This window comes from Tachysurus fulvidraco, chromosome 5 (assembly GCF_022655615.1).
Source record: "Tachysurus fulvidraco isolate hzauxx_2018 chromosome 5, HZAU_PFXX_2.0, whole genome shotgun sequence".
Taxonomy (NCBI): Eukaryota; Metazoa; Chordata; class Actinopteri; order Siluriformes; family Bagridae; genus Tachysurus; species Tachysurus fulvidraco.
Window position 1 is genome coordinate 18,856,117 of NC_062522.1, and position 27,390 is coordinate 18,883,506.

General features: G+C 35.1%; 1 protein-coding gene and 1 long non-coding RNA gene across 7 annotated transcripts in view; one reads left to right on the forward strand and one right to left on the reverse strand.

Annotated features, from left to right (window-relative positions):
- Window positions 1–7,584, reverse strand: part of LOC125141223 — a 29,099-nt gene extending 21,515 nt beyond the window's left edge. The window contains exon 1 of the long non-coding RNA XR_007140606.1: window positions 7,506–7,584. This is a non-coding gene — a long non-coding RNA (uncharacterized LOC125141223). The remainder of the gene's footprint in view (window positions 1–7,505) is intronic.
- Window positions 3,585–27,390, forward strand: igfn1.1 (immunoglobulin like and fibronectin type III domain containing 1, tandem duplicate 1). Of its 6 annotated transcripts, none has more exons than XM_027146239.2 (27): window positions 3,585–3,813; window positions 10,425–10,509; window positions 11,589–11,618; window positions 12,400–12,519; window positions 14,402–14,541; window positions 14,676–14,775; window positions 14,886–14,927; window positions 15,106–15,145; window positions 15,276–15,459; window positions 15,575–15,688; window positions 15,793–15,961; window positions 16,064–16,336; window positions 16,455–17,207; window positions 17,534–17,710; window positions 18,667–19,257; window positions 20,239–20,363; window positions 20,609–20,753; window positions 20,825–21,118; window positions 21,199–21,495; window positions 21,842–22,021; window positions 22,117–22,245; window positions 22,514–22,822; window positions 22,983–23,068; window positions 23,332–23,524; window positions 23,998–24,294; window positions 26,077–26,403; window positions 26,759–27,390. In XM_027146239.2, the coding sequence occupies exons 2-27, from the start codon at window positions 10,461–10,463 to the stop codon at window positions 26,761–26,763; spliced, it is 5,169 nt and encodes a 1,722-aa protein (XP_027002040.2). In that variant the 5' UTR covers window positions 3,585–3,813; window positions 10,425–10,460; the 3' UTR covers window positions 26,764–27,390. The 6 variants fall into 6 exon arrangements, with proteins under 6 accessions (XP_027002040.2, XP_047669907.1, XP_047669908.1 ...); XM_047813951.1 differs by having other exon boundaries at window positions 17,540–17,710; XM_047813952.1 differs by lacking the exon at window positions 18,667–19,257.

The following is a 27,390-nucleotide window of genomic DNA, read 5'->3' on the forward strand; positions in this document are numbered from 1 at the left end:
CAATTGCACATGGACTCACGTCATAGTTCAGGTTATCTCTTACTTCATTAGTTCATATTTGATTAATACAGCTATTAGTGCATGATTATTCATGTATTGTTATTGTTATTATTTTTTTTTTGTATTGCACACTTAACTCAGGAATGTTAATGTCAGAATTGTGCCAGTGTGTTATTTTAGCGTCTTATTTGATTTGGTTTTATTTAAAATGCTAGCTCTGCATGTATGGTGCAGTATTTGCAATAACCTCCAACATCATACAATAATCTTTCCCTAGATTGTTCTCAACAAGTTGGAGCAGGTGCCAAGAAAACTTGAGCCAAATTCAAATCTGCCATCGAAGTCTGGTGTATCAACATTGGCATTCACATGCAGTCAGTGGATGTTTAAGTACCAATTTTGTAGCATGGATATTTTTGGATACGTGATACAATCCAACATCAGTGTAGAAGGAATGCCAAACAAAAAGCTGTGAATTAAAAGGAAGCTAGCTAAATAAGCAGGCTTAGAATTAAACCTGTATGTCAAGAGAAAACCACTCAACCATGTTAGCAATGTGTTAGCCACAAGGCTCCATACCTGTAGGTAGGTAGATGAGGGAAACATGGAATATTTAAAGAGGGAATAATTAATGGCATAGAATATCAATTAATGCTATGAATATAATAAAATAAAATTAAAAATCAGAAAAGTTGGTAAATTTAGCTAGATAAGTACATACAGCTCTCTGTGTTGTATATATCTTTACAACTTTATATCAGTAAATCCATAGAAAAAAATTATTACAGGATTTACACGTTGACACCAAGGTTCAAAATGAGACACCCCGAACTACAAAGCAAAAAAACAACGTTCAGACCTGCTATAAAAGCCTACATACTTGTTCCAAATCTATAGCACAAAATGACTTAACAATGGATTAACAAGCGTTTCCACAATCAGAGGACATGTTTTGAGACTATTGTTTGTGTCCATACACACTGTATATGATAAATTAGAAGTAAGGGTAGTTTAAAAAAAATGCTATTTAAATAAAAATATGTGCAGTTTGTGGAGACTGTCTGGATGCAAAACTGCACAATTTACTTTCATTATTTATTTAGTTTATTTATGTATATTTAATAAATTCATAAAGGCTTGAAAGACTTGAAAAGCCATGTATTTCTACAGATATTACCACAACATTTTATAGCTCTAAAACTAAAGAATTTAAATTTTATTAAGAAAATAAAAATACAGATAAAACATACTTCACGTACAGTAGAGCAGCCAGCAGGTGTTTGCAGTTGTTGGGAGTTTTGCTTAACTTATTTTGAAGACATGCTCACATGCTTCTGTTTCTGCAGGTAATTGGACACCAATCTATGAGATCCACAAATTCCTGGGGAACAATTTGTGTATAATGGAAAAGATAGATAAGATGATGTATAAATCAAAAATAAAGTGAAATAATAAAAATGGATATTATACTAACAATAAAAAAGACAATAAAATAAGTCATTGTGTATGTACATGTGCTTCACATACATATCCAATGTCTGTGGAATGAAAGATAAACAGTATAATAAGCATAGGCCTAGTAGCAAATGTAAAGCGTATACCTTAAGTGAAGTCCCAATAGCTCAATAGAGCATACAATACAAGAGTTAATGTTTATGACAATGTGACCCTCACTATGATAGACAGCAGACAACCTTTGTGATGTTATGTGATTTGAGAGCTTTAACTATTGTAGCGTCATTTAATTTACTACCAGGACAACCAGCTGTGTTCTCCTGCTACACATTGTCAGATATAAATGGAAACTTGCAAACTTGTAAGCAAAGAACATACCTTAGGAAATAGAAACCAGGAACAGTGCAAAGGCATTTCTGTGCTCTTTAATTTTAACATCAATTAAATTTTAATATCTGGCTTATTAGTTAGTCAGTGCAGCTATCTATCTATCTCTCATACAGTGCAATAAAGCATATTTAAATAATTATTAATAAAGCACATCTGTGTCTTTATAGTATCTATCTATCTATCTATCTATCTATCTATCTATCTATCTATCTATCTATCTATCTATCTATCTATCTATCTATCTATCTATCTATCTATCTATCTATCTATCTATCTATCTAAAATAGAAAATAGTAGATTAGATTCTTTTTTAAGACCATGTGGACAGCCTTAAATACAAATACAAAACCCAGGAAATATAGGAAGTATGTATTCCATTCAAAACATTACAAAAATATTATGCAAATCATAATTTAGATATCTACAACAAAGGACATTTGTAGCTTTTGATTGAATTATTCATGGGAGATGCAGTCACAAAAGATCTCCACTGTCCACATGATGAACATAAGTATTTATGGACTTTGTAAAACTCCATTGTAAAACTCTCTGTTGCACAATGCTGCCCCATCATTCCACTTCCATCTAAGGACCGTGAACTGTCAATAGCTGAGTGTGACAATTTCTAACAAAAATCATGGACCCTTGACTTTTTGCCCGGAAGGATTAGCCTAAATTTTCTCTCTGACTGAAGGTCAGGGTTATTTTGTAAGTGTCAGGGTATCCATCTCAGGCCATGTAAATGTCACCATCTCTTTTGGTTATGTTCAGGTTTATTTTAATAATGCAAATATGTAAATATCTAATAGGTATACATCATGGAGAAAATATACAACCCACAGTAATGTGCAAAAATTAGATACACCTTTTTTCCATTTTTATCTTAGATGTTTATTTCAAGACCTTTGCACTGAGTTCAAACATTACTTGAATGAAAATGAATTTTTAAAAAAAAAGAAAGAAAAAAGGGAAATTATATATAATAGAAAAAATTTAGTATGCTAGTAAAGGAACTTTATGTAATGGGCCAGTTTTCAGACAAAAGGCCAATAAAGTATAATACTTTATTGGCCTTTTGTCTGAAAAGGCCAATAAAGTATTATCTGCTAAAATAAAAGCAGGTAAAACAGTCTACAGAGGAACTCTGGCAGATCGTCCAGGATGCTTTGAGAAATAGCTAATTTCCTTCTAATACTTCACAAACAACTGATGCTAAGGGTTGGCACACTAAATATTCACTTTGTTCAGTTTACTTCAGATAATGCACTTTATGGTTGTTTATATTGTCTATAGTATAAGTGTTTATTTAGCTTTAAAGCATTTTTGCATAGTACTGAATATACTGTACAGAATGTCTCATACTGTAACCATCTCAGTGTGATGGGTTGCAATGAAAGATTCACCATTTTTTCATCAGAAAATTAAACCTTTGTAAATTAGTAACTGCCCATAGAATATGTAGCAGGGTCATTCATTTCAAAGGGTTAAATAAAAGTTCAGCTCAGGAAAAAAATATATATATGTATTATAACCTATTGGATTAAATGTACACACTGCAGTAGTTCTCTTTGTGGCATTGTAATGGTGAGCAGGATCATCTCTAAATTTATTTAGTATTACAGCAAGGAGATTGATTAAATGCTCTACTGCACTGGGCAGGATTAACTTACACCTCTCTACTCACTCAGAAAGTGTTTTCAGTAACTTTTCCATCCATCTACAGAGAGAGAAGACATTTGTTGGTGAATGGTTCAAGGTCTCTCTCTTTCTCTCTCTCTCTCTCTCTCTCTCTCTCTCTCTCTCTCTCTCTCTCTCTCTCTCTCTCTCTCTCTCTCTCTCTTAAACACACACACACACACACACCTCAAAGAATTTATTACCTACACAACTCAGAGGCACAGAAATATCAGAAGAGCACAGAGCATTACATTGTGAAGCTGTGAGGACAGCATACAGGACTGAGGACAGGTAGGCAGTTTCCTCTATCCTTTCATCAGTAGATTAGTGACAGTTAAATTATGATTAAGAAGAAAAAACAAACTAACTTTGTGTGGTTCTAGGCTTTTCTAGGCTTTTAAGAAAGTTAAGAAAAGATAACTAGATACTGTAGATAGATAGATAGATAGATAGATAGATAGATAGATAGATAGATAGATAGATAGATAGATAGATAGATAGATAGATAGATAGATAGATAGATAGATAGATAGATAGATAGATAGCACTCAGGTCAGGTGGAACAGCATTATCTTTTACATCTTCTCATCTTTTCGGATGTATATCTGCAGTCTGAATGAACGTACCAAAGGGAACTGTTTACAGTTCAAGGCATAGAGGAACTGTTGACAACCTCAAATGACCTTCAGTGTGGTGTTGAAGTGAAGACAGTGTTCTCAAGCTTCCATTTCTTTACCCATAGTTATGAGCATTTTATGAATACTATTACACCACCATTAACTGTCCAATAAATGCCTGGGACATTTTGTAGAGCTCAGTGTGCTTGTTTAAACTAAATGTACAAGTTGCAGTTGATTTGCGGTCACACATAAAATCATTTAAGTTGTGGCCTGTAAGCTCATGTTCTCAGTTCATGTTTCGCGGTGTGTAATCTGAGAGTTAGTCAGCTGGTATGAAGTCATAGATAAGTGTAACGGGTGACAGCTAACTATAGTTGAGTGCAAAAGATCAAAATGTATCACAGGACACAGTATGGTAATGTGGTAGACAGGGGGAATGGGGCTGAAATGCTTATGTCATGTATTATACAATTTGATGTGCTGCCAGGTATCCTATTAAGTTACATGTGTAAGTCCTTGAGAAACATGAATACATGAGAAATATGAGAAATATGAGAAATATGAATATGAATTTACTAATGCAATGCATACTGACATAACTAAGAAATTACTTTAAAAGGCATATTATTAAATAAAAAGTACATTTTATGAAACAAGATATGAAAAATGAAAGGTATGCTTGCTAAATTCATTAGATGTTATGAATGTACATGTCCTTGAAAAACACAAACCATATGCTAACTATTTTGGCCATTAAACTGAATTGTTTGATTCATGCTATAGTCTATTTTTTATTATAGGCTATGTACTTTTACAAGTGCATTGTGTATTTATTTCACAAAAAGCACCAGGAACAACTGAAAGCACCAGGAACAACAGTTATGCAGAAAACAATATCCAATGAGCTGCAACACAACATTTCTACAGTACATGGCATGCAAAATTAAAAAAGAAAGATATTTGCATTTAAATCATCTGACAAATGATATACAGTTACTTCTCATATACAGTACTCATTGACTAAGAAACTGAATCTGTGAAGATGACAAGACAATTTTAACAAAACAATGATCCAAAACACACGGCCAAAATATTTATATACTAAATCGTCCATTAGACGAAATACAAGGCTAAGGAAAAAGATTGTCCCATAACCCTGAACATTTTGATGTTGTAAATGCCAACAACATGTTTGCAAAAAAGTCAAAGACATGTAAATGTAAAGTGGACATATGCACTGAAATTAAACTTCAAATAAAAGTGTCTGAATACGTTCCCTTGACTGTATGTTATGAGCTAGTTAGCTAGCATTAACTAGCTAACTTAGCAATTGGCTTTGTGCTGATCTCTGATCTAACAGAAACAGGAGAAATAAACTGTAGTGGAGTGCAATCAGGTCTGCAATGAAGGAAACTTAGAACAGAGCACACTCAAGCAGCAGGAGGTCAAGCAGGTTACATTCAGCTATCTGATCAAAAAGCTTCTTTTAGTTGAGAAGTTTTCTTTTTCATCTAGTACTCAGCGAATATGAGTCACTCTGATGTGCATAATGAAGGTTTCATTTTTCAAAGTAATAGTATGAAGATAAATAGTACATCTGTACATCACGTCATTACTACTTAGATAACCTTTTAAGTGTGAGGTTTGAGTCCAGCCTTGAATTGTCCTTGAATATGTATTAACACGCTATACACAGTTGTCAGATTAATCTGTGTAGCAAAGAAGGATGTAGCATAACCTCTGTTACAAAATGTTCTTCAGTAAGTGCCTTACAATATAATTTTTCTTTAAAGAGCCTAAAATTTCTAAATCCTACAGTATATCTAGCAGCTTTCAGTTAAAGATAAAACTAAACAATGGGTACATAGTATTACATAAAGAAACTAAAAAAATATAAAATGATATACAAACCATTACACATCTTCTGCTAACAAGACAATACAACACAGCAGCAGTTCTCTTGACTGAGATCGAAACGTGCAGCTGCACTAACTTCAGATACAGGAGTGATGGAAATAGACATGTGAGGAATAATCTAACAATTAAAATGCATACTGTTGTATTAATTCATTAAGTTAGGTCAATTAATTAACTGAAGCCTTCAGTAAGTGTTACTACTACGAGATGCCATAGTAATAATGTTAATAATAAACAGCAGGTTGTAAAACTAGCATTCCAAGGGAGAATGTTTGTATTTAAAATTCACCCATTTATATATGCATCATATCAGAGAAGATGAAGGGGAAACAGTGTGTGCTCTTTGACATGGATCACATGCACTCTATTGTGGTTGCTACCATGTTTGCATTAAGTTGTTTATTCATTCTGGTTCTTGATCATGTTTAATTGCATTTTTAATTAAATAATCTATATCACTAATTGTCTTTTTTTGTTATCTCGCCTAACAATCACATCGGCGGTATGTCCGATGAAGTACACAGGAAGGTCTGTGGCATATAAAAGTCATTGTTACAACATGACTTTTTAGACTTCAATATAGAGGTATGTTTAATGCCAAAGGTGTATCATTTGTATCAAGTGTCATTGTCTATTTTAGAGCTAGTTTAGAAAAAAATGAAAGGTTGTCTGAACATAATAGACTATAATGTAGGTTAACCTGCAATATTTCCAAATCCAAATTTCATCATGAAAATGACTTTTATTAATACTGTAAAACATAATATTAACAGAATAAGTTACCAAAATATTAAAATTTAACATGATGGCAGGTACAATAATAATAATAATAATAATAATAATAATAATAATAATAATAATAATAATAATAATAATAATAATAACAATAATAATAATTATAATAATAATAATAATAATAATAATAATAATAATAATAATAATAATAATAATAATAATAATAATAACAACAATAATTATTATTATTGTTGTTATTATTATTATTATTATTATTATTATTATTATTATTATTATTATTATTATTATTATTATAAGTATAATTGTGATTAATTAATTTTGAAAAATAGCAAAAAATGAATAATTAATATTCAAAAATCCTGAGGGTGTGCAATGATTATATTTAGCAAAATACAATAAGACCATTTGGACTTATGATGCTGACTTCCACACTTTTATTCACCCATGGCAACAGCTGCAGCACATACTGATGGGTAATTATGAAATGTGGCTCTGATTTCTCACCATAACAAAAAATATCCCTTTTCCTACACACATCTTATAAGGGAGCCAGATGGAGAGCCCATAATAGCATAGTCTGTCTCATCGAGTCTTCTTCAATCAATATCCAGCTAATTTGTTGAACATTAAAGATACATTATCCTCGAACTAAATGAATCTGGCATAAAAATAGATGAGCTGATTACTTACTTCTCGTGTAAAAGCAGGTGATAGTTGGTCAGGTGGTGCTGCTGAGATGTGGTGTTGGTGTAAGCTGGAACAGTTTACCACTCCTCCCCCCTCCCCAGGCGCCTTGAATTTCTGGCTGCTCTACTTGAGAGTGTAAAACTACACGGGTTCATTTCATTTTCAGACACCACCATTAGCCAAGAAACATAAACGCTAGCCTTAAAAACATATACAGCTTATAACGATGATACAATTCTAATGTGATTGAAAAGGATAGTAATAATAGTTTAATGTCTATTTTAAACACATAAATATATTTGTAATTCTGAAATATCTAAGTAATTTTCAGAACAAATACAGGTAACATGCGTCATTATAAGTTTAGCTCAGGAAAAAAAAAATCCTGAGCACCAAAAGCAGTTTTCAGATTTCAGATAACCAATAGCTACTGTAATGTATCTCAGAGAAGTGAGTACACCCCTCACATTTTTGTAAATATTTTATTATACCTCTTCATGTGACAACACTGAAGAAATGACACTTTGCTACAATATAAAGTAGTGAGTGTACAGCTTGTTTAACAGTGTAAATTTGCTCTCTAAAAATAACTCAACACACAGCCATTAATGTCTTAACAGCTGGACACAAAAGTGATTACACCCCTAAGTAAAAATGTCCAAATTGGGCCCAAAGTGTTAATATTTTGTGTGGCCACCATTATTTTCCAGCACTGTTTTAACCATTTTGGGCATGGAGTTTACCAGAGTGTCACAGGTTGCCACTGGAGTCCTCTTCCACTCCTCCATGACGACATCAGACCTTGTGCTCCTCCACCTTCCGTTTGAGGATGCCCCAGAGTTGCACAGTAGAGTTTAGGTCTGGAGACATGCTTGGCCAGTCCATCACCTTTACCATCAGCTTCTTTAGCAAGGCAGTGGTCATCTTGGAGGTGTGTTTGGGGTCGTTATCATGTTGGAATTCTGCCCTGTGGCCCAGTCGCTGAAGGGAGGGGATTATGCTCTGCTTCAGTATGACACAGTACATGTTGGCATCCATGGGTCCCTCAATAACCTGTACAGTAGCTCCCTAGTGCCGGCAGCACTCATGCAGCCCCACACCATGACACTCCCACCACCATGTTGACTGTAGGCAAAACACACTGTCTTTGTTCTCCTCACCTGGTTGCCGCCACACGCTTGACACCATCACAACCAAATAAGTTTACAGTATCTTGGTCACCTTAGACCACAGGACATACTGTACTTCCTTAGTCTGCTTGTCTTCAGCAAACTGTTTGTGGGCTTTCTTGTGCATCATCTTTAGAAGATGCTCCCTTCTGGGACAATAACCTTGCAGACCAATTTGCTGCAGTGTGTGGCTTATGGTCTGAGTACTGACAGACTGACCCCCCACCCCTTCAACCTCTGCAGCAATGCTGGCAGCATTCATACGTCTATTTCCCAAACACAACTTCTGGATATGACGCTGACCACGTGCACACAACGTCTTTGGTTGACCATGGCATGGCCTGTTCTGACTGGAAAGTGTCCTGTTAAACTGCTGTATGGTTTATAAAATATAAAATTATTTGCCATGAGGTGCCACGTTGAACTTCCAGTGATCAGTATGAGAGAGTGAGAGCGATAACACCAAATTTAACTGCTCTTCATTCACACCTGAGACCTTGTAACACTGATGAGCCACATGACACCGGAGAGAGAAAATGGCTTCTGCGAGATATTGTATATATCATTTATAAAATCATACAATGCATATGTATTTAATACTTATTTGATTATACATGCAGTTTAGAAAATTGCACTCACCCATAGTATTCTATCAGCCAATTTCTTTTGTTTATTAAAAAAAAGAACTTGTATTTTACACTTGATATATGAACAGACATCATTTCAAAATGATGAAGTATTTCTTGTGCCTAATTTATGACAGGACATGAACATGTACTTTGTACTATATGAATTTGAAAGTTGATGGTTTTCCAGAAGAATGGGCTTCCAGTAATTGAAAAGTAAGCACATTCTATCTCCAAACTAACTATAAAGAAAATGCCAATGCAGAAAACTTGTCATCATCACATGCCAAGAGGAGACATAGTGTCTGTGTCTGGCGGCAGGTTTGTGTGTACTTGTGTATGTTTGGAAGAGATGAATGACTGGAGCTGCTGGTTCCTGGCTTGGCCTCTGCCTAAGCCTGTAGTACAACATAATGTTCTACACTGTCAACATTCCATCACTCAAACTGAATATTTGGCATCACTTCTGTGTGTAATACCATCTTCTTTACGTTAAAGTTATTTCTGCTGTGAACACGTAATCTAAGGGTGATTGCAATTATATTTACATTGAGAATGTTGATATTCTTGCATTTTATGTATGTATATTTAGAGGAGAAGTCAATAAAATGTATTTTACTGACATCTCCTATAATGATATCTGAACTGCTTTCTTAGAGTGAATATAATAAAAGTCTTGAATTGTTAATGAAAATGTTACAAAAAAAATTGCATATTAACCATTAATTGCATATAAAAAAGTCCCTATTTTACATATAAGCAAATGTGTTATATTTTAAACACTATGTACAAAAGATTCTCCTGATTCCTAATCTTTATTTTTGAAGCATATTTTCAATCAATACTGGACAACAATGCATTAAATTATAATAGAATGCAGAAGAGAAGTATTTTCACTATTTCTTTCAGATTTTGGACCCCACTCTATACAACAAGATCATTTTAAAACTGAAAACAAACCAAAATAGAAAGGTATTTACTAAAGATATCTATAATAATCATTCAACCAACAAAATCTGTCTCTCTGTATGTCTCTCTGTATGTCTCTCTCTCTCTCTCTCTCTCTCTCTCTCTCTCTCTCTCTCTCTCTCTCTCTCTCTCTCTCTGTGTGTCTCTCTCTCTTCCAGTGGCACTGAAATCTTGAGTTGCAAAGATATTTAAAGATGTGGAAGAAATCAAAAGTTACAGACCAAACAGCCACAGGGCAGGGTGGTAAGTACAACCATGCACTCTGAAGTAACACTGTGATCACTTCAAATACATTTAAACTTTTCCACAAAGATCTATCTCTCTAACTACTGTATCTATTTATCTATCTGAACTTGCCATGCAAGCTGTTTTCTTTTTCAGCAAAAAAAAGAAGAAAAGCTAAATAAATAGATAACACCATTAAATTAGCAAAAATATCTCATCATTTCAACACTATTAAACTGCACTTTCTTATAATATGTTTAGCAAAGCAGTTAGTCAAGCAATTAGCAAACGAGTAAGTAAAATAAAATGAACAGAAACACAAATTCTGACTTTTTCAGTGTTTTGGAGACAGGAATCACAATATTTAATGCTCTCTGTTGAGTTACTCCAAGTAAAGGTTGAAATGGTCAGTTGAAAGACTCTTATAGACCAGAATGTATCACATTCTTTTTTCATTTTCAGTAATAAAAGAGGCATAAATTGTGGTTATCTTTCTGCTTCATCAGCTGATTCTTCAACAAATCGTATGCTGTGGAGCATAGCAATTATGTGAGGAATAAAATGAATTCTTTAAAGGTGCTTTAAGAGAACATTTCATAATTAAGGGCTCAATGCTGCCTAAAATTATTCTTCATGGGAATCCTTTTTAACACCGAAGCACTGTATTGCAGGGTTCTACAGTACTTCAGCAGTGCTCTGGTAAAATTAGTAGTAAAGAGAAAAATAAGGTCCTTTTTATTATTTTTATACTGACTGTGATAATTGACTGCAACAAATCATAGCAACCAAGGCTACTTGATGTCAAGTTTCTAACACATGTGCTTACTAATTTCTGCTAATATACAGTATTTAACAACATATAACAGTATCTAGATGATGCTCATTTCCTGTGCAATTTGGCAAAACCATTTCACATTCAATCCTGAATCCATGATTGAAAAATTTGGGGTTCTGCTGGTTTGTTGTTTAGTGTTTGTCATTGTCATGTCATTTATTTCTGATTAATTGAATGGCTTTTTAACTATGCTTTTGTCATGATTAACATGTTCTCCTACTGTTTCACCATCATCCTATGTCAAACCCATATGTTATACCAGGAACAGAGAATCAACCTCCCAAGAAGAAAGGTAAGAGGACTGACAACAACCTATATTGTTGGAAATGAATATGGAGTGTCTGGTATGGCACAGTCTATAATCCATGTTTTTAAAAGAATCTAGTTTACAATCTACATAAAAGAGAAACAAAATAGTTGTTTATAAAAGAAAATCTTACAGTAGCTAATATTTTGTTATTCTGTCAGTTATTAGTTTATGTATGCTTAATGATTATTATTATACAACATTGAAATAAAAATTAGATGATAATTTTTCTTGAATTTAATGTTAGAAGCAAAATTATGAAAGTAGAAAAAAATCTTTTGAGACTAAATATTTATTTGACACTGGATCTCAAAGCAAAGTAAAAACCCATTACATTGCCACATACACACAACCAACAATTAACAAAACCATTGTTATAACAAATGTTGTCATTTAATCTGACTACTCATTTCCTGTAATTTCTTATTCTGTGCCATAACCTGACATCCCTAATAATGTGGTCAAATTAACATTTCATCCTTGTTTCTCTTTGTTTTGTATTATTAAACACATAAAAGTATTGATTGTATTAGAAGTAATGTAATGTTTATAGACATTTTGACATTTAAAGAATGTTTAAGAAAAGAAAACACTTTAAAACCATTTACTTACCAAGATGGTGAACCCTCTTATTACCAGAACTCAAAATTGTAAAATTTGCTGTTATTGTACACGTCATGTAGTGTTACGGTTGTAACACATTTTTATTTTTCTCAGAAACTTTTGAGAAACTTCACATGAAAATATTTTATTTGGTTGTTCATAGGTATCAAAAGGAGATCAAAGGTTCCTGGGGTTATGATCACCCAGTATGTGGATGAAATACCAGAGGGGAAATCTACTCCTGATTACAAACGCAAACCCATTGCTTTGACCATTCAAGAAGGTATGAATATTTGCAAACTTAAGTATTTTGCAATGAAATAATTCACAACCGCTGCCAGATAAAAAATTATACAGTAAGATTAAAATGATAGGTAGTTCATTAAACAAGTGAAATAAATAATGTAATGTTTTACCAGTAATTTTTTTTTTGAATATTATTTACTTATTTAGAAATACATTAGAGTATACATTGGGTAAATAATTATTTTATTCGCTGCTAAGTTTAGCACCTTACAAAAAAATACGGACTAGAATGTTTATGGTAGGTTTATTTTAACAGAGAGAGATATAATATCACCAAAAAAATTCAGAAAAAAAAGGTTATTAATTAGTATTAGTATGGGATCAAATACTCATTCGATCCCATACCAACCAGGAAGAATTCTGACCCCCAGCAGACCGGTTATGTGCCCATGAGACACACAATTTTGTCCTATTCCTTTAGGAAAATACTCTTAATCTCAACTCATTATGTGTATAAAAGATACCTGTCACAGAATCAATCACTTCCATTAAAACCTCACTGCATAATCAAGACCAGCAAAGAGCTGTCAAAGGACCACAGGGATAAGATTGTAGACCTGCACAAGACTGGAATGGGCTACAAGATACCATTGTTGGTTGCAATAATTGAAAAAAAATGGAAGAAACACAAGATAACATTCAATCGCCCTCGCTCTGGAGCTCCATGCAAGATCTCACCTCATGAGATAGAAAGGTGAGGGATCAGCCTAGAATTACATGGGAGGAGCTTGTTAATGATCTCCACAGTCAACAAGAAAACCACAGGTAACCCACTTCACTGTAATAGATTGAAATCCTGCAGTACCCGCAAGGTTCCCCTGCACTAGAAGGCACATATACAGGCCCGTCTGAGGTTTTCCAAAGCACGCCTGAATTATTCAGAGAAGGCTTGGGAGAGATGAGCCTAAAATTGGGCACTTTGGTACCAACTCGATTTGCCATGTTTGAAAGCATAGAGATGGTGTTCTTGGGGCCATATTCAGCATTTCTCTGCCTTCGAACATGGCGGTAGAAACATTATGCTGTGGGGCTGTTCTTCTTGTACAGGAAGACATCACCACCTTGAGGGGATGATAAAAGGGCCATGCAGTATTGAGTCTTGAATGAGAACCTCCTGGCCTTAGCCAGAACACTGAAAATGGGTCGTGGATGGGTCTTCCAACATGAAAATGACCCAAAATATACGGCCAAGGGAACAATGGGAAAAAAAAAGTATTTTATTTGTTGATATTCTGTTTTGGTCTGTTAAAATAGCCCTACTATAAAGTTTATGGGGCATTCATTTTTTTTTTATAAATGGGTAAACTTACAGAATCAGCAGGGGATCAAATAATTTCCCCCACTGTAAGCGACCAAAATAACAAGACTAACAGAAACAGGTGCAGGACTTTCAGGTTATGATCATCATGGTTGTTATTTACTATAAAGGATATTCTACAGAACAACTTAATTTTACTACCCATTTCATTTTAAGAAACTGTAAGGGATGTGGAGTAAAAACAGACCCAAATGCAGGATAGCTAAAATAAACAGGTTTATTAAATAAAAAACACAAAACAGGGACAAAGACACGACAAGAGACGAGACCAAGGACGTAACACAAGCCGACAAGATACGACAAACGACAAACGGTTAAATACACAAGACAATTAACACATGAGGAACAGGTGTGCAGAGGCGGAGCGGAAGAGACAAGGGCGGGGCAGACATGTGAACATAGAACATAAACAAAAGCACGTGGCCAAAGTCCAGGCTGTATCCTGACAGAAACAATCACAGTAAAGAATGATTCATTTCATGATTTAATTTAAGAGCTGCATTTTCTATTCTGTTTTTAAATCTTATGTTTCCTATTAAAGGTAAATTAGCCATCTTTAAAGCCATTGTGATTGGAGAACCCAAGCCCACTGTTTCATGGAAAAGAGCAAAAGGAGAAATGAATGATCCAGAAAAGTTCCAGAACAAATATGACCCTGTAACTAATGAACATACTTTAGAGGTAGGCATAATATCTCAGTAAAATTAGACAACCAACACCTTTGGAAACATGTTTATAGATTGAAGTATTTTTTTTTCACCTATATTACCTATATGTACCTATATTAAGCTATAGGTTAATTTATCTTTTCAAAGATCCCCAGAGTTAGTGGTGAAGAAGCTGATACCTACAAATGCTATGCTGTAAATGAGTATGGGAAGGCAGTCTGCCCTGTCGTCTTAAATGTCATTGAAGGTACAGTACAGAATTATGATAAGCTTGTATTTCAAATGAAGTTCAAAGCACTTAACTTTTAATCAACTTTAATAGAAATATAACACATATGTTTTGTTTCTCTCTTACAGTTGGCTTCAAAAAGAGCAAAGAATTGAAAAAAACAGAGGAAAGTATGTTTGTAGTTTTTCAATGTATTACATTATTTAAGAAATTACACTGCAAAATATAATACAATTTATAAATTTAGTTATAATCACAGTTTAACTTAATAAGTCAGTTGAAAATAAATTTGTAATAACTATCTAATGCTATTATAGTCCTTTTAATTTAATGTTCCATTATTTTCAGTGGAGGATCCAGCGGAGTTCAGAAACAAGCTTAGGAGAAGGTATAACATCCGATCTGCAAACTTGAGACTATATTTTATTATTGCACCATGTTCAGAAACTTATTAGTTCCTTTGAAAAATTGTTTTGTTAAGCCATAGATAAATATTAAGATTCTTATTGCAACTGCAGTGCTGGGAAAGCCATTGCTGAAAAAAAAGAAGGGGACATTGATGAGTCAGTGTGGGATCTGTTACTGTCTGCTGATAAGAAAGACTATGAGCGAATTTGTTTCGAATATGGCATCACTGATTTTCGGGGAATGCTGAAGAAACTGACTGAGCTAAAGAAACAGAGAGAGCAAGAACAGGCCTTGGTACAGTACACTGTGGATATTTACAGTAAAATATCAAAATAAAGCTATGATGCATACTTACATAGTTTGTCTGAGAGGTGGGGGGAAAAAACTAATTTTGTTTTGCTTTTATTAGTTCGTTCAGCAAATCAGTAATCTGAAACACATTGAAGTGAAATCAGCAAATTCAGCAGTTTTTGAGCTGGACATTGAACTCAAGGACCCCAACAGTCGCATTTTCCTCTATAAAGTAATGACTATTTCAAATGTTTAGTGATCACCATGAGACTAAATTTATGAATATGTATGTCATTTGCTACAGCATTATTTAAATTTATATGCATTTACTTTTAGGATGGCATCATGGTTCCATACAGCAAAGATTTGGACAATGAACTGAAACACTATTTGAAGCAAGTTGGAAAAAAGTATGTGTTTACAGTGAAAAATCTTACACCTGAGGATGCTGGTATTTATCAAGTGGATGTTGAGGGAGTCAACATCTTCTCAACAGATTTCAAGAGTATGTTTTACTGAATTAGAGAATAAATTCAGAAAATAATTCTCACTAGCACATTGTTTTGAGATTCCAAGTGCTCACTGTGTGTCACTATTTGTCTTTAAGTCCCCTCTGTGGATTTTCTGGTGAAGATTCAGGAAGTAAAGGCTGAAGAAAGAGAAGATGCCATATTTGAGTGTGTGACTTCTCTACCCATGAACCACATTTTATGGACACTGAAAAATAATCCCTTATCCAATTGTGATAAATATGAGATTACCGTTTCTGAGGACAAATTGATTCACCGGCTGAAAGTCATTGACTGTATGCCTGTGGATGCTGGAATCTATTCTGCTGTGGCTGGCATAAAGTCATGTAGTGCCTGGCTTGTGGTAGAGTGTAAGTTTCACTGTAAAATGTATTAGAAACCAAAAAATATCTTAAATGTATATATAAAATATCATTGAAATTAATTTAATTAATATAATCGCTACTTATTAAATTGTGTCTTTTTCAGCTAATAAAGATTCTACCATGAAAGGTAAAAAGATAGCTCGCAAGACTACACAGGCTGGTGGCAGTGGAGTTGATCTAACAAAAATAGCTTCTGAGCAGCAAGAAAAATACAAGAAGGAGATGGAAGAAGCTATGGAATTGGCTAAAAGAGCTAAAGCTGAGAGGGATGCTGCTGCAGCCAAAGCCAAAGCAGAAGCTGAAGCTGCACTGGCTGCATCAAGAGCTGCTGCAGCTGCAAAAGCAGCAGCTGCTGCTGAAGCTGCTGAGGCTGCACTTGCAGCAGCTAAAGCTAAAGGCATGTCACAGAAAGATGCCAAAGCCCAAGCTGATGCAGCGGCTGCAGCTGCAGCAGCAAAAGCACAAGCTGAAGCTGAAGCGAATGCCAGAAAGTTAGCTGAGGCCAAGGCCAAAGAAGCAGGCTTGAGTGCAGAGGACATTGCTAAGGCTGGAGCAGCTGCTTCTGCCATGCTTACTCAAAATATAGCCACAGCAGAGGGACTTGTGCTGGATGGAGCAGGCATGGGAGACGCAGAAGGTGCTGGTCCTGGAGGAAGTGCTAATCTTGCAGGAGGTGCTCATGCTGCAGGAGGTGTTGGTCCTGCACTAGGTTCTGTTCTTGCAGGAGGTGTTGGTGATGATAATGGAGCTGGAAGTGTAGACCAAGCAGGAGTGGACACCTTACTCAAGGAAGGAGCTGATGCTGGTGCTAAGTCTAAGAAGCATGCCAGAACAGAAGTGGCTATCACCGCCAAAGGTAAAGAGTTTACACACTAAAATTCTCTAATCTGAAACATTACAGACATATATTCAAGTTATTATAATATTTGTAAGCAATATTATTTCTTACTATTTATTGATCTCAACCATGGTTATTCATCCTGTGCTATTGTTTTTATGTGTCTTGTTTGGACTGCCTAAATGTTATTGCTTCTGCTATATTTATTGTACCTGCATCTGTTACTGTGTTTATTGTCTTTGCTGTGGAATACATACGAGTTAAAAAGCTGTTCAAATTAGTGAGAAAAACACACAAAAAAATGACTAAACACAGGGAAAATTATTTACCATTTACACTGATAGTTACAGTACCAGAAGCAAATTCAACTGAAATTGCCCCAGTTGAACAAATTGGGCAGCAAGAACAGAGCATGGAACAGCCAAAACAGGTTGCAAAGGAACAAACTGATGAACAGCCAAACCAGGCTAAGAAGCAAAGTCGTGTGAGGCAAGGCTCACTGATGCCAGACACAGTCATTGGTAAGAGTCTGGCTTAAACTTTAAAAATAAATATAGTATAACCAAATTGGACTGAACTGACTCCATCATTAACTCTTTAATACAATAGCATCTTAATATTGCTGTTGAGGTGAATTTCTGAGTGAGTTGCAGAACTTTTTTTTTTACCTTCAGAGATAAACTTTCCATGATTCCATGATAGTACTGTACATGCCTACTAATCATGTTGAGGACATTTTAAATAATACAATTAACATAAAAACCGGATCAATTAACAATATTTAAAAAAATTTCCTAAATAAATCATGTGCTTGTGTATTTCTGGGACCTAGATTGTAACATACACATTATGGATGGTGTTGGCATTCCCCTTAACAGTAACACCATCCATCATATCGTTGCATGTGCAGCACTTATCACAACATCCACAGTTATAAATTAGAAAACAGAACTGTTTACAGAACAGATTTGTTCTGTGTCTTGTGTGCTGTTGTGTCTTTTTGTGTTCTTTATGTCCTTTACGTGTACACACATTTGCTTTTTGTGTGTGATTTGTTTGTCACTGTGTCAATCACACATCTGTGTTATCTGTGCTGAGAAAAGCTAATTTTCACCTGATTTAACACATTTAACTCATTCTTAAGAACCTAATTAGTTTGCATAAATATTTTAAACAAATATCATAATACAGTCTGCAGATTTTACAATACCCCTCTCTCAGGTTTCTCCTTTAAATGCTAAGCAAACTTCCAAAGGAAAAGATTTTATAGCATAAATACTTTGTTTCCTCCCATTTCTATTGATCTATTTTTGGCAGGTTTATATTAGTTTGAAAGCACAGTGTTTGTCTACATTTCTGTCACTGTTATTGTCACAGTTTTAATGTTGTTTGTTTTAATGTTGTTCTTTATAACCTTTTCTGCCACCATCTACCTTCTAAATGTTCATCATTGATTGAACAAATAAAATACCTGAAGTTGGAGGCAACCCACATGGTAATCCAGGCAGTAATCCAGGTCATAACCCAAGTGGTAATCCAGGTCATAACCCAAGTGGTAACCCAGGTCATAAGACAAGTGGTAACCCAGGTCATAACCCAAGTGGTAACCCAGGTCATAACCCAAGTGGTAACCCAGGTCATAAGACAAGTGGTAACCCAGGTCATAACCCAAGTGGTAACCCAGGTCATAACCCAAGTGGTAACCCAGGTCATAACCCAGGTCATAACCCAAGTGGTAACCCAGGACATAATCCAAGTGGTAACCCAGGACATAATCCAAGTGGTAACCCAGGTCATAAGCAAGGCAGTAACCCTGGTCATAATCCAAGTGACAACCCGGGTCATAATCCAAGTGGTAACCCAGATGGTAATCCAGATGGCAACCCAAGTGGCAATCCAGGTGACAACCCAAGTGGCAATCCAGGTGGCAATGGTGCCAAGCCCGAGGGCAACGAGGGGGCTCCACCTGATGGTGAGGCCACTGAAGGCACAAAAGATGGGTCAGCTGAGGCTGACAAGCATTCAGGCCAGACAAGACAAGGTCCCCTGCTTCCAGAGGAACCTACTGGTAAGAAATGGTGAAACCTGCATCAAACATGCATGGAAGCAATATTTTAAGATGGTCATTTGAGACAGGAGTGGCCATTGCTTTGTAGGCTACAGAATATCAGTGTTAGCCACTGTTGGGCAGTTGGATCTAACGCCTTGGATCTCACATCACTGACCCTCTATCCCAATGTAATTTGTCTCTCTAAATTGTTTGTTTTGAAAAAAATGTCTTGATGTGCAAGTGTTTGTGTGTTCATATTGAGCCCATTGTCCTTGCCAAGCTTGACTAATTTAGATAATTATATCGATGAAAACATTAACATAGAAGCAAGTACAGGTCTACACTTCAGAAGTAAGAAGGAACAATGACACAGGAAACTACTGCACTCAGGTGAAAATGAAGGCAAGCACATTAAGATTCTCTCATGTCATTGAAGCTAAATGATCACTGAATCCAGCATTTGGTAATAAAATTAGACAAATCAGTGATGATATAATGAAGACACAACAAGCAGAAAAAACATCTATCATTTGATGATGTGTTAACATCTATATTTGCTATTAATACAAGATGACACCATTTTCATGAAGAAGAAGAAGAAGAAGAAGAAGAAGAAGAAGAAGAAGAAGAAGAAGAAGAAGAAGAAGAAGAAGAAGAAGAAAAAGAAAAAGAAGAAGATGGTTTGGCTGGCAACTAAAAAAGCACAAGAATCCTGAACCTCCTCATCAAAATATGGAAATTATTACAACCTGGAAAAAGTCAACAGAGAAGACAGATGTCTTTCTGGGAATGTTAGATTTTTTTTTTGTTAACAAATAATTATTTTAGACTCTTGGCTTATATTCAAACATGTATTTTATGCATTAAAATACATGGTGTTGTTAACAAAATGACAAATAACAAGCTGAATACATATTTTATATAAGGTAAGTACTATCACATATTACCATTATTGCAGATAATATGTTTGATAATAAAATGTGGCCAAATGAATTGTAGATCCTGGTGTTTACATCTCTGCTGCCCTGGAAGACTGCAGCGCTATTGTAGGAGAGGCAGCGGAGCTGGTCTGCAAACTCAGCAGTGCAGATTGCAAAGGGCTCTGGTATAGAGATGGAAAAGAGGTATGCTAGGTTACTATACTATAACTATTAGGTTTTTATACTATAAAACTAAAAAGAGAAATTTTGTTGAGCGAGGTAATAATAAAGCAGTAAATAAATTGTTTTGCATCCCTACAGAAACATTAAGCACCATCTGTAACCTCAATCTATAAACTTTGCAGGTATTTTTAGCAGGAGCCAGAATAGTTTCTATAAAAGATGTAATCAGAGTTTATGTTTTACTCTTTTTTTTTTTTTTTTTATAGATTTCTGATTCTACTGAGGGTATAACTATCAGTAAAGATGGTGTAACTCATAAACTGAAAATCCACAAAGTATCAGAGGAGTTTGCTGGAAAATATAAATTTGAGGCTGATGGCCGTAAGACTGAAGCTATGATTATTGTTGAAGGTGTGTGTTAATCACTCATTTGCCTATTTTAAATTATACACCTTATTTTCTAAGATGTATTTATTTCCTAGATCCACCAAGATTTGCTACAAAAGACCTTGAAGAATTTTCCAAGCCAAGAGTGGTCAAGGCTAATCAAAAAGCAGAATTCAAAATACCATATATTGGCCGTGAAGCCACTAAAATACAGTGGTATAAGGAAGGCGTGGAACTTGCAAAAGATACAAATTGTAAGATTGAAACTACTGAAAGTCACTGCCGTTTGTCTCTCAGCAAACTACAGCGCAAAGAGTCAGGGGAAATCAAAATCAAAATAAAAAATGAGTTTGGTACCGTGGAGGCAATAAGTAATTTAATTGTTCTTGGTAAGCCAATCAAACAGCAGTTTCTGGTACTACATATCTTTCTGCATTTAGACTTAATCTGTGGTCTTGATGTATAATAGATAAACCAACACCACCTCTTGGACCTCTGGAGATAGTTGATGCTTCTTCAAATAGCATTGAGTTCAAATGGCGTCCACCAAAAGATGATGGGGGCTGCCCAGTCACTCATTATATCCTTGAGCGTAATCAGGTTGGACGCAACAAATGGAAGAAGATTGGACAGATTCCTGGGGAAGCCCATTACCGAGACACTGATGTAGATCATGGTAGAAGGTACTGTTACCGCATCAGAGCTGAGACCTCAGAGGGTATCAGTGAGGTAATGGAGACAGAAGATGTTCAAGCTGGAACTAAAGGTTAGATTCTCAGCTCCTTTGGAAGTAAAATACATTTACATTTGCAGCAGTTGGCAGATGCCCTTATCCAGAGTGACGTACATAAGTGCTTAAATCTCTAACATTGGATACATTAATGCTAGCTCACTAGGTTACATACTTAAGATACCATGAGTTTAAAACATTGTTCAAAGTTACAATGAAAAAGTGTCAAAGTTTTATTTTATTTATTTAAATGCAAAAGATAGGGAAAGAAGTGCTACAGTAGTTGAAGTGTTTCCTGAATAAGTAGGTCTTCAACCCTGAAGTTAAAATCATTTTCATGCATAAAAATATAGGGCATAAGAAACATTATTTACATTTTCAGCATATCCTGGCCCACCATCTACTCCTAAAGTGATCAGTGCCTTCAAGGACTGCATCACTTTGTCATGGACCCCTCCAGCCAACACTGGAGGAACCAACATTCTGGGTTACAACCTTGAAAAACGCAAAAAGGGAAGCAACCTTTGGGGTTTGGTACATCCACCAGAAGAACCAATCAAAAGTTTGTCACATTCTTCAAATTGCACTATTTCACTCTTATTCAATCATAATATCTTTTTGCTGAATTTATTGTTTAAATTCCTTTGTTTTCTACAGCTAAGAAATACCCCTGTAATGATGTTATTGAGGGAATGGAGTATGAGTTTCGAGTAACTGCTATCAACATATCTGGAGCTGGTGAACCAAGTTTACCATCAGAGACAGTGTTCGCTAGAGATCCTAAAAGTAATTCAAACTCATTTGCTCAATCATAATAATGACAAAACAGTATAATCTCTCACAAAGTAGTAAAATTAAACATTTGTGTTTGTATTTAATTTTTTTTTTGCAAAACATTCATTCATTCATTTTCTACTGCTTATCCGAACTTCTCGGGTCACGGGGAGCCTGTGCCTATCTCAGGCTTTTGCACAACAACTCCATAAATCTTCTGCTCTGGCATTTCTTTTTCTTTGTCAACAAAAATTACTTTATTATTATCTCTCCCCATTAGAACCTCCTGGCAAAGTAATTGACCTTAAAGTGACAGGCTCCACATACAACACTTTATCCATTTCTTGGACAAAACCAAAAGAAGTAAAGGATGAACATGATGAAGCTAAAGGATATTTTGTTGAAATAAGACCTGCAGAGAGTATAGAATGGAATCGCTGCAATACCAATGCCACTATCATAAACTTCTACACTGTAAAGGGATTGAAGTCACTGGCCATATACTGGGTGAGAGTGATAGCTGTGAATGAAGGTGGAGCAGGAGAACCTACGGAGCTAAATAACTACATCATAGCAACACCTCCTCCTGGTATGTCACTGGATGAATTCATCTATTTCACATGTTAAACTCTCATTTCTGTTCGGTGAAACATTAACTTTCGAAAGGTTAAAGACTTGAAAAAGCAGTAAAACCAATACAGAAAAAAATTATATTGTTCTTCTCATTTGAGTTACTTCTCTTCGCTTAGTGAGACCAAAGTTCACAGATGCCAACATAAAGAGTTTCATGGTAGTCAAAGCTGGAAACTCAGGAAGATTCAACGTTAGATTTGTGGTAAATATCAGTTATTTCAAATATATTACTAAACATGAAAAACAAGTTTTAAACATAGTTGATTAACTTGAAGCATCATTTATCATAGGATATTTAAATAATTTAAATTCATAGGAGACAATATCCATTTGGTTAAAATCTTAAGAATATTTTGAGTATTATCTGTCATGTAATCTATATTACTCTGCATGTTTATAGAGCTTAATATGACATTGGTGATAATGTTGTTTATATGATATAAAATCATCTGAATACCTTGTCAGGCTTCTCCGTGGCCTGAGATCATTTGGCTTAAGGACGGCACTCCAGTGTCCAAACGTGTCACTGTCACCAATACTGAAGGAAGCTCTCAAATCCTGATTCTATCAGCAGAGCGCTCTGATAGTGGAATTTACACCATTGTACTAAAGAATTTTGTGGGCCAAGAGTCCTTCACTGTTGAGATCAGAGTCACAGGTAAAATTCTCTAAACTTTTTTTGTTAAATATTTCTTTAATATTGTAATATTATATATTGTATTGTACATTTTCTTGTTTTATACCATTTTCTAAAAAATTATACAGTCAACTTAAATTGAATTGTTAGCAAACATCGAAATAATCAGGAATAATCAGGCTGATTGTTAAAAAATAAGCAGTACACATAACAGTTCACACTTTCTATCATTTACTGTATACGGAATACTTGCACAAAATTATTCTCCTGAAAGCAACAATAATAACATTTTACCCTCAAAAATGTCACAGTTAATTACAAACTAAAACAACAAAAAATCCCCAGCTCAAAAAATTGACTAACAGCTATTATAACAGTATATAACACTTATTCGATATTCGATTGATGTAGTTACTGTATTTTGTCAGTAATTCTGGGGTTGACTATACATTAATAAATACAGTTGAAAACATGCGTCTATTGAACCTCCCTAGATGAGCCGAAGCCTCCTGGGCCTGTGGAGCTTGATATGAATGTACAAGGCACTGTGACAATCTCTTGGGGAGCCTCACCAGATGAAAAACGAGACGATCATCTGAACTATATGGTGACCAAGAGGGACTCTGTTAAACAAACCTGGGACACAGTGGCCGATGGCATCTTCAACAACAGGTTCACAGTCTGCAACGTTTTGCCAGGGAGAGAGTACCAGTTCCGTGTCTATGCCAAAAATGACATGGGAAAATCTGTTCCTTCTGAATCTCCAAAGTGGTTAATTACTGAGAAGAAAGGTTTGTAATGAGGTTCTGTTACAGTCCTATTTCATTCTATTCTAAACTTTCTAGGCTATAAATACTTTTATAATACTTATAATAATTTCTAGACAGTATAATTACTCATTTTCTGTATCAGTAGAAAAAGAAAGATATTTAAGGACCAGTTGTCAGAGGTGCATAAGAGTTCTTAAAATATTGCTTGTACAATACTTGTGTTCATGCCATAGGTAGTCCTCTGTAGCCTTAAGGCAACAGAAGGTAATCAAAAGCTACTGTTGTCTGACAGATTTTGGATATATTTGAATATTAGTTAATATAAATGTTCCCTGGATGTTAGCTATATACAGGCAGGTGACAAATTAAATGAAAATCAATTGATTTATTTTACTACAAGGGCATTTTCCTGAGCCAGGACATATGTGTAAGTGCAGAAAATAAAATGGTGCAGACCTTCAATTAATCAAACACCTTGATTATCTTGATTAATGCCACTGGTTTGCTTCTTTACTGCCACCAAAATCTTCAGTTCTAGTGAAGTGTCTGCCTGTTGTTTTTCACGGCTTTCAAAATCCTCTCGCAAATTAATGTTTCAATACGTGATTTCCTATTCACTTTGTTTGCACCCTACATAGGATATAACACACTGGGGCTGACCGTGCTGCCAAGTGCCCAGATGAGCAAACGAGCAATGTTTCATTCAAGCAAACGAGCCATGTTTCATCCTTACTTTCACACTTTTATATCAGTGCCAGTAACAATTTAATAATCATATGAGATTTGTTATTTGTTGCCATAAATTATTCATTATTAGGATTCAACAGATAATATGTTCAATATGTAATATGTTCAAATACACACAAGAGGTGCAAAATAGTTTTTATTTATTTATTTATTTATTTATTTATTTATTTATTTATTTATTGAAAGCTTTCGAAAATGTTTCACAGAACCTGGATTCTGTGCAAATATTTATATTTAGTCTAGGCCTTGAAGGCTTTGATTTAAATTTGAATGCAGGTACAAATGTGGATATTTGCAGCACCAAACTGATAGTTGCATTGTGTTACACTGAAGATAGTTACACTGTGTTGTCAACCCTAACACTTGACATCCTCCTGAGAAGTTGCTCCTACTGTCACAGCTTGTGTTAAGAAACTGACAAACATACTCAGCCAAGATATGGATAGTCCAGGGTTTACATTTTATGTGCTTGTTGTGTTTTGGGGAGACATGCTGGTTTGTGGAGAAGTTCTACTGGAAAGGATAGTCACTTTAGAGCAGTAAAAAAGTTTATTCTAAAACATTTCTATCCTGATAGGAGTGGTCTCAGGCAGGATATTAATATACTCAGTGCCCACACAGTCCCAATAAATGGTTTCTTGAGTATGTAAATTATTTAAATCATATAATTATTTTGCACTGAAGCTGTTCTGGGAGCTTGTGGTGATCCAAAACCTTACAAAACTCTTTATTGGTTTTGATTTCATTCATTTGTATTTAATTCGTCACCTCCTTGTACTTTTGTCTAGGAGAGATGTTAACAAGGTTGGGGATTCAAGCCCCAGCACTGCAACTGTTAGGCCCCTGAGCAAGGCCCTTAACGCTTTCTCCTCGAGGGGCGCTGTATCATGGCTGACCCTGCACTCTGACCCCAACTTTCTAAACAAGCTGGGATATGCTGTAATGTGTATGAGAAAAATAAAGGCTGCTGCTTCTGCTTTAGCTGTCATTGCAAGTAGTTTCATCAGTGTGAATGGTCGCTGTTGGAAATACAGTGTTTCATTTTCTCTTCCCTAGAGAAATACATTTTAACCCTGCCTGAGTCAAAAACCTGCAACCTGGATAGGCCTCCTAAGTTCCCAGTCCCCCTGAAACTGCACACAGCTCCACAGGGCTATGAGTGCTACATGAGCTGTGCTGTGAGAGGCAATCCTACCCCATACGTCACGTGGTACCGCAACAACGTCAGTCTCAACTCAGACTCCAACTACTACATTACTAACACGTGTGGCGTTTGCTCCATGCTCATCCTGAGGGTGACTCCCAAAGACACAGGCGTGTACAAGGTCATTGCAGAAAATCCATTAGGTAGAGCAGAGTGCTCCACCAAGCTGGTAGTCAGAGGTAAAACCTTTTCAGTCCTCCTTTAATTCCCTCTATATGTTTGATAATCAGATTTGGTTCAATTTAATTTTATATTAGGATATAGATAAGACTAGATAAAATAATATATTCTAGAAAGTTTTAGTTGCTGAATGTGCAAAAGCAACATTATTATTATATTTTTATATTATATAGCCTGTAATGAAATAACCACAAAGTAAATACTCATTTCTTTATTTTCAATTAGTGTTTATTTAGTCAGTTTAATATATATTTAATGTGAACATTGACTGTGTGAAAAGTGAAATATATTTATTGTAAATACAATCACAGCTCAATTAAAATGCTGAAATAATTATCTTTTTTTCTTTTCCAGAATAAGTCAACAGCGGGATAAAGGCAAAAATCATTTTTAAGTCTTTATAATTATTTATTTTTATCTTTCAGCTATATAGAAAACAACATGTACAAATCATAAGTGCCATATCTTTACTATTCTTTGTTTTGCATACAATGTATGTCCATGAGGCTGTTGTTGTTGTTGTTGTTGCTGATGACGATTTAGAGTATGCCTGTTATTTAGTCCCCAAAACCATTGGCATTTTGCTTTTCACTGATTAGATTTTCAACGTTTTTTGCTAAAGCTACTTGCTGTTTAATTACTATTACTCTGCTTAGCCTAATTGATTTATTTTTAATAAATATCATTTGTTTGTTTGATTTAAATACTGGCCAAAAATGAGTGGAATTAAATCAAGATATAATGATAAACAATGACAAGATCCTTGGTATGAATAATGGAATAAAGTTGATAAGGTAGCCTATAAGTTATTAACTGTAAGTTGGTAAAGTAACTGAATTTCTTTGTAGCTTCATGAGCAGCCTATGCATGAGCAGGTTCATAATCAATGTTATTGATTATTATTTCTACTCTGTTACACTAATGCCTTGCATGTTAATACATGTGCAATAAATTTGGAAAGGAAGCCCATGACAAAAATATTTCCT

Coding starts and splice junctions, on each gene's coding strand:
- igfn1.1 (XM_027146239.2), top strand. CDS start 10,461: ATGTGGAAGAAATCAAAAGTTACAGACCAAACAGCCACAGGGCAGGGT. Junction 21,496..21,841: donor TGTTCAAGCTGGAACTAAAG/GTTAGATTCTCA, acceptor TTACATTTTCAG/CATATCCTGGCCCACCATCT. Junction 24,295..26,076: donor GTTAATTACTGAGAAGAAAG/GTTTGTAATGAG, acceptor TCTCTTCCCTAG/AGAAATACATTTTAACCCTG.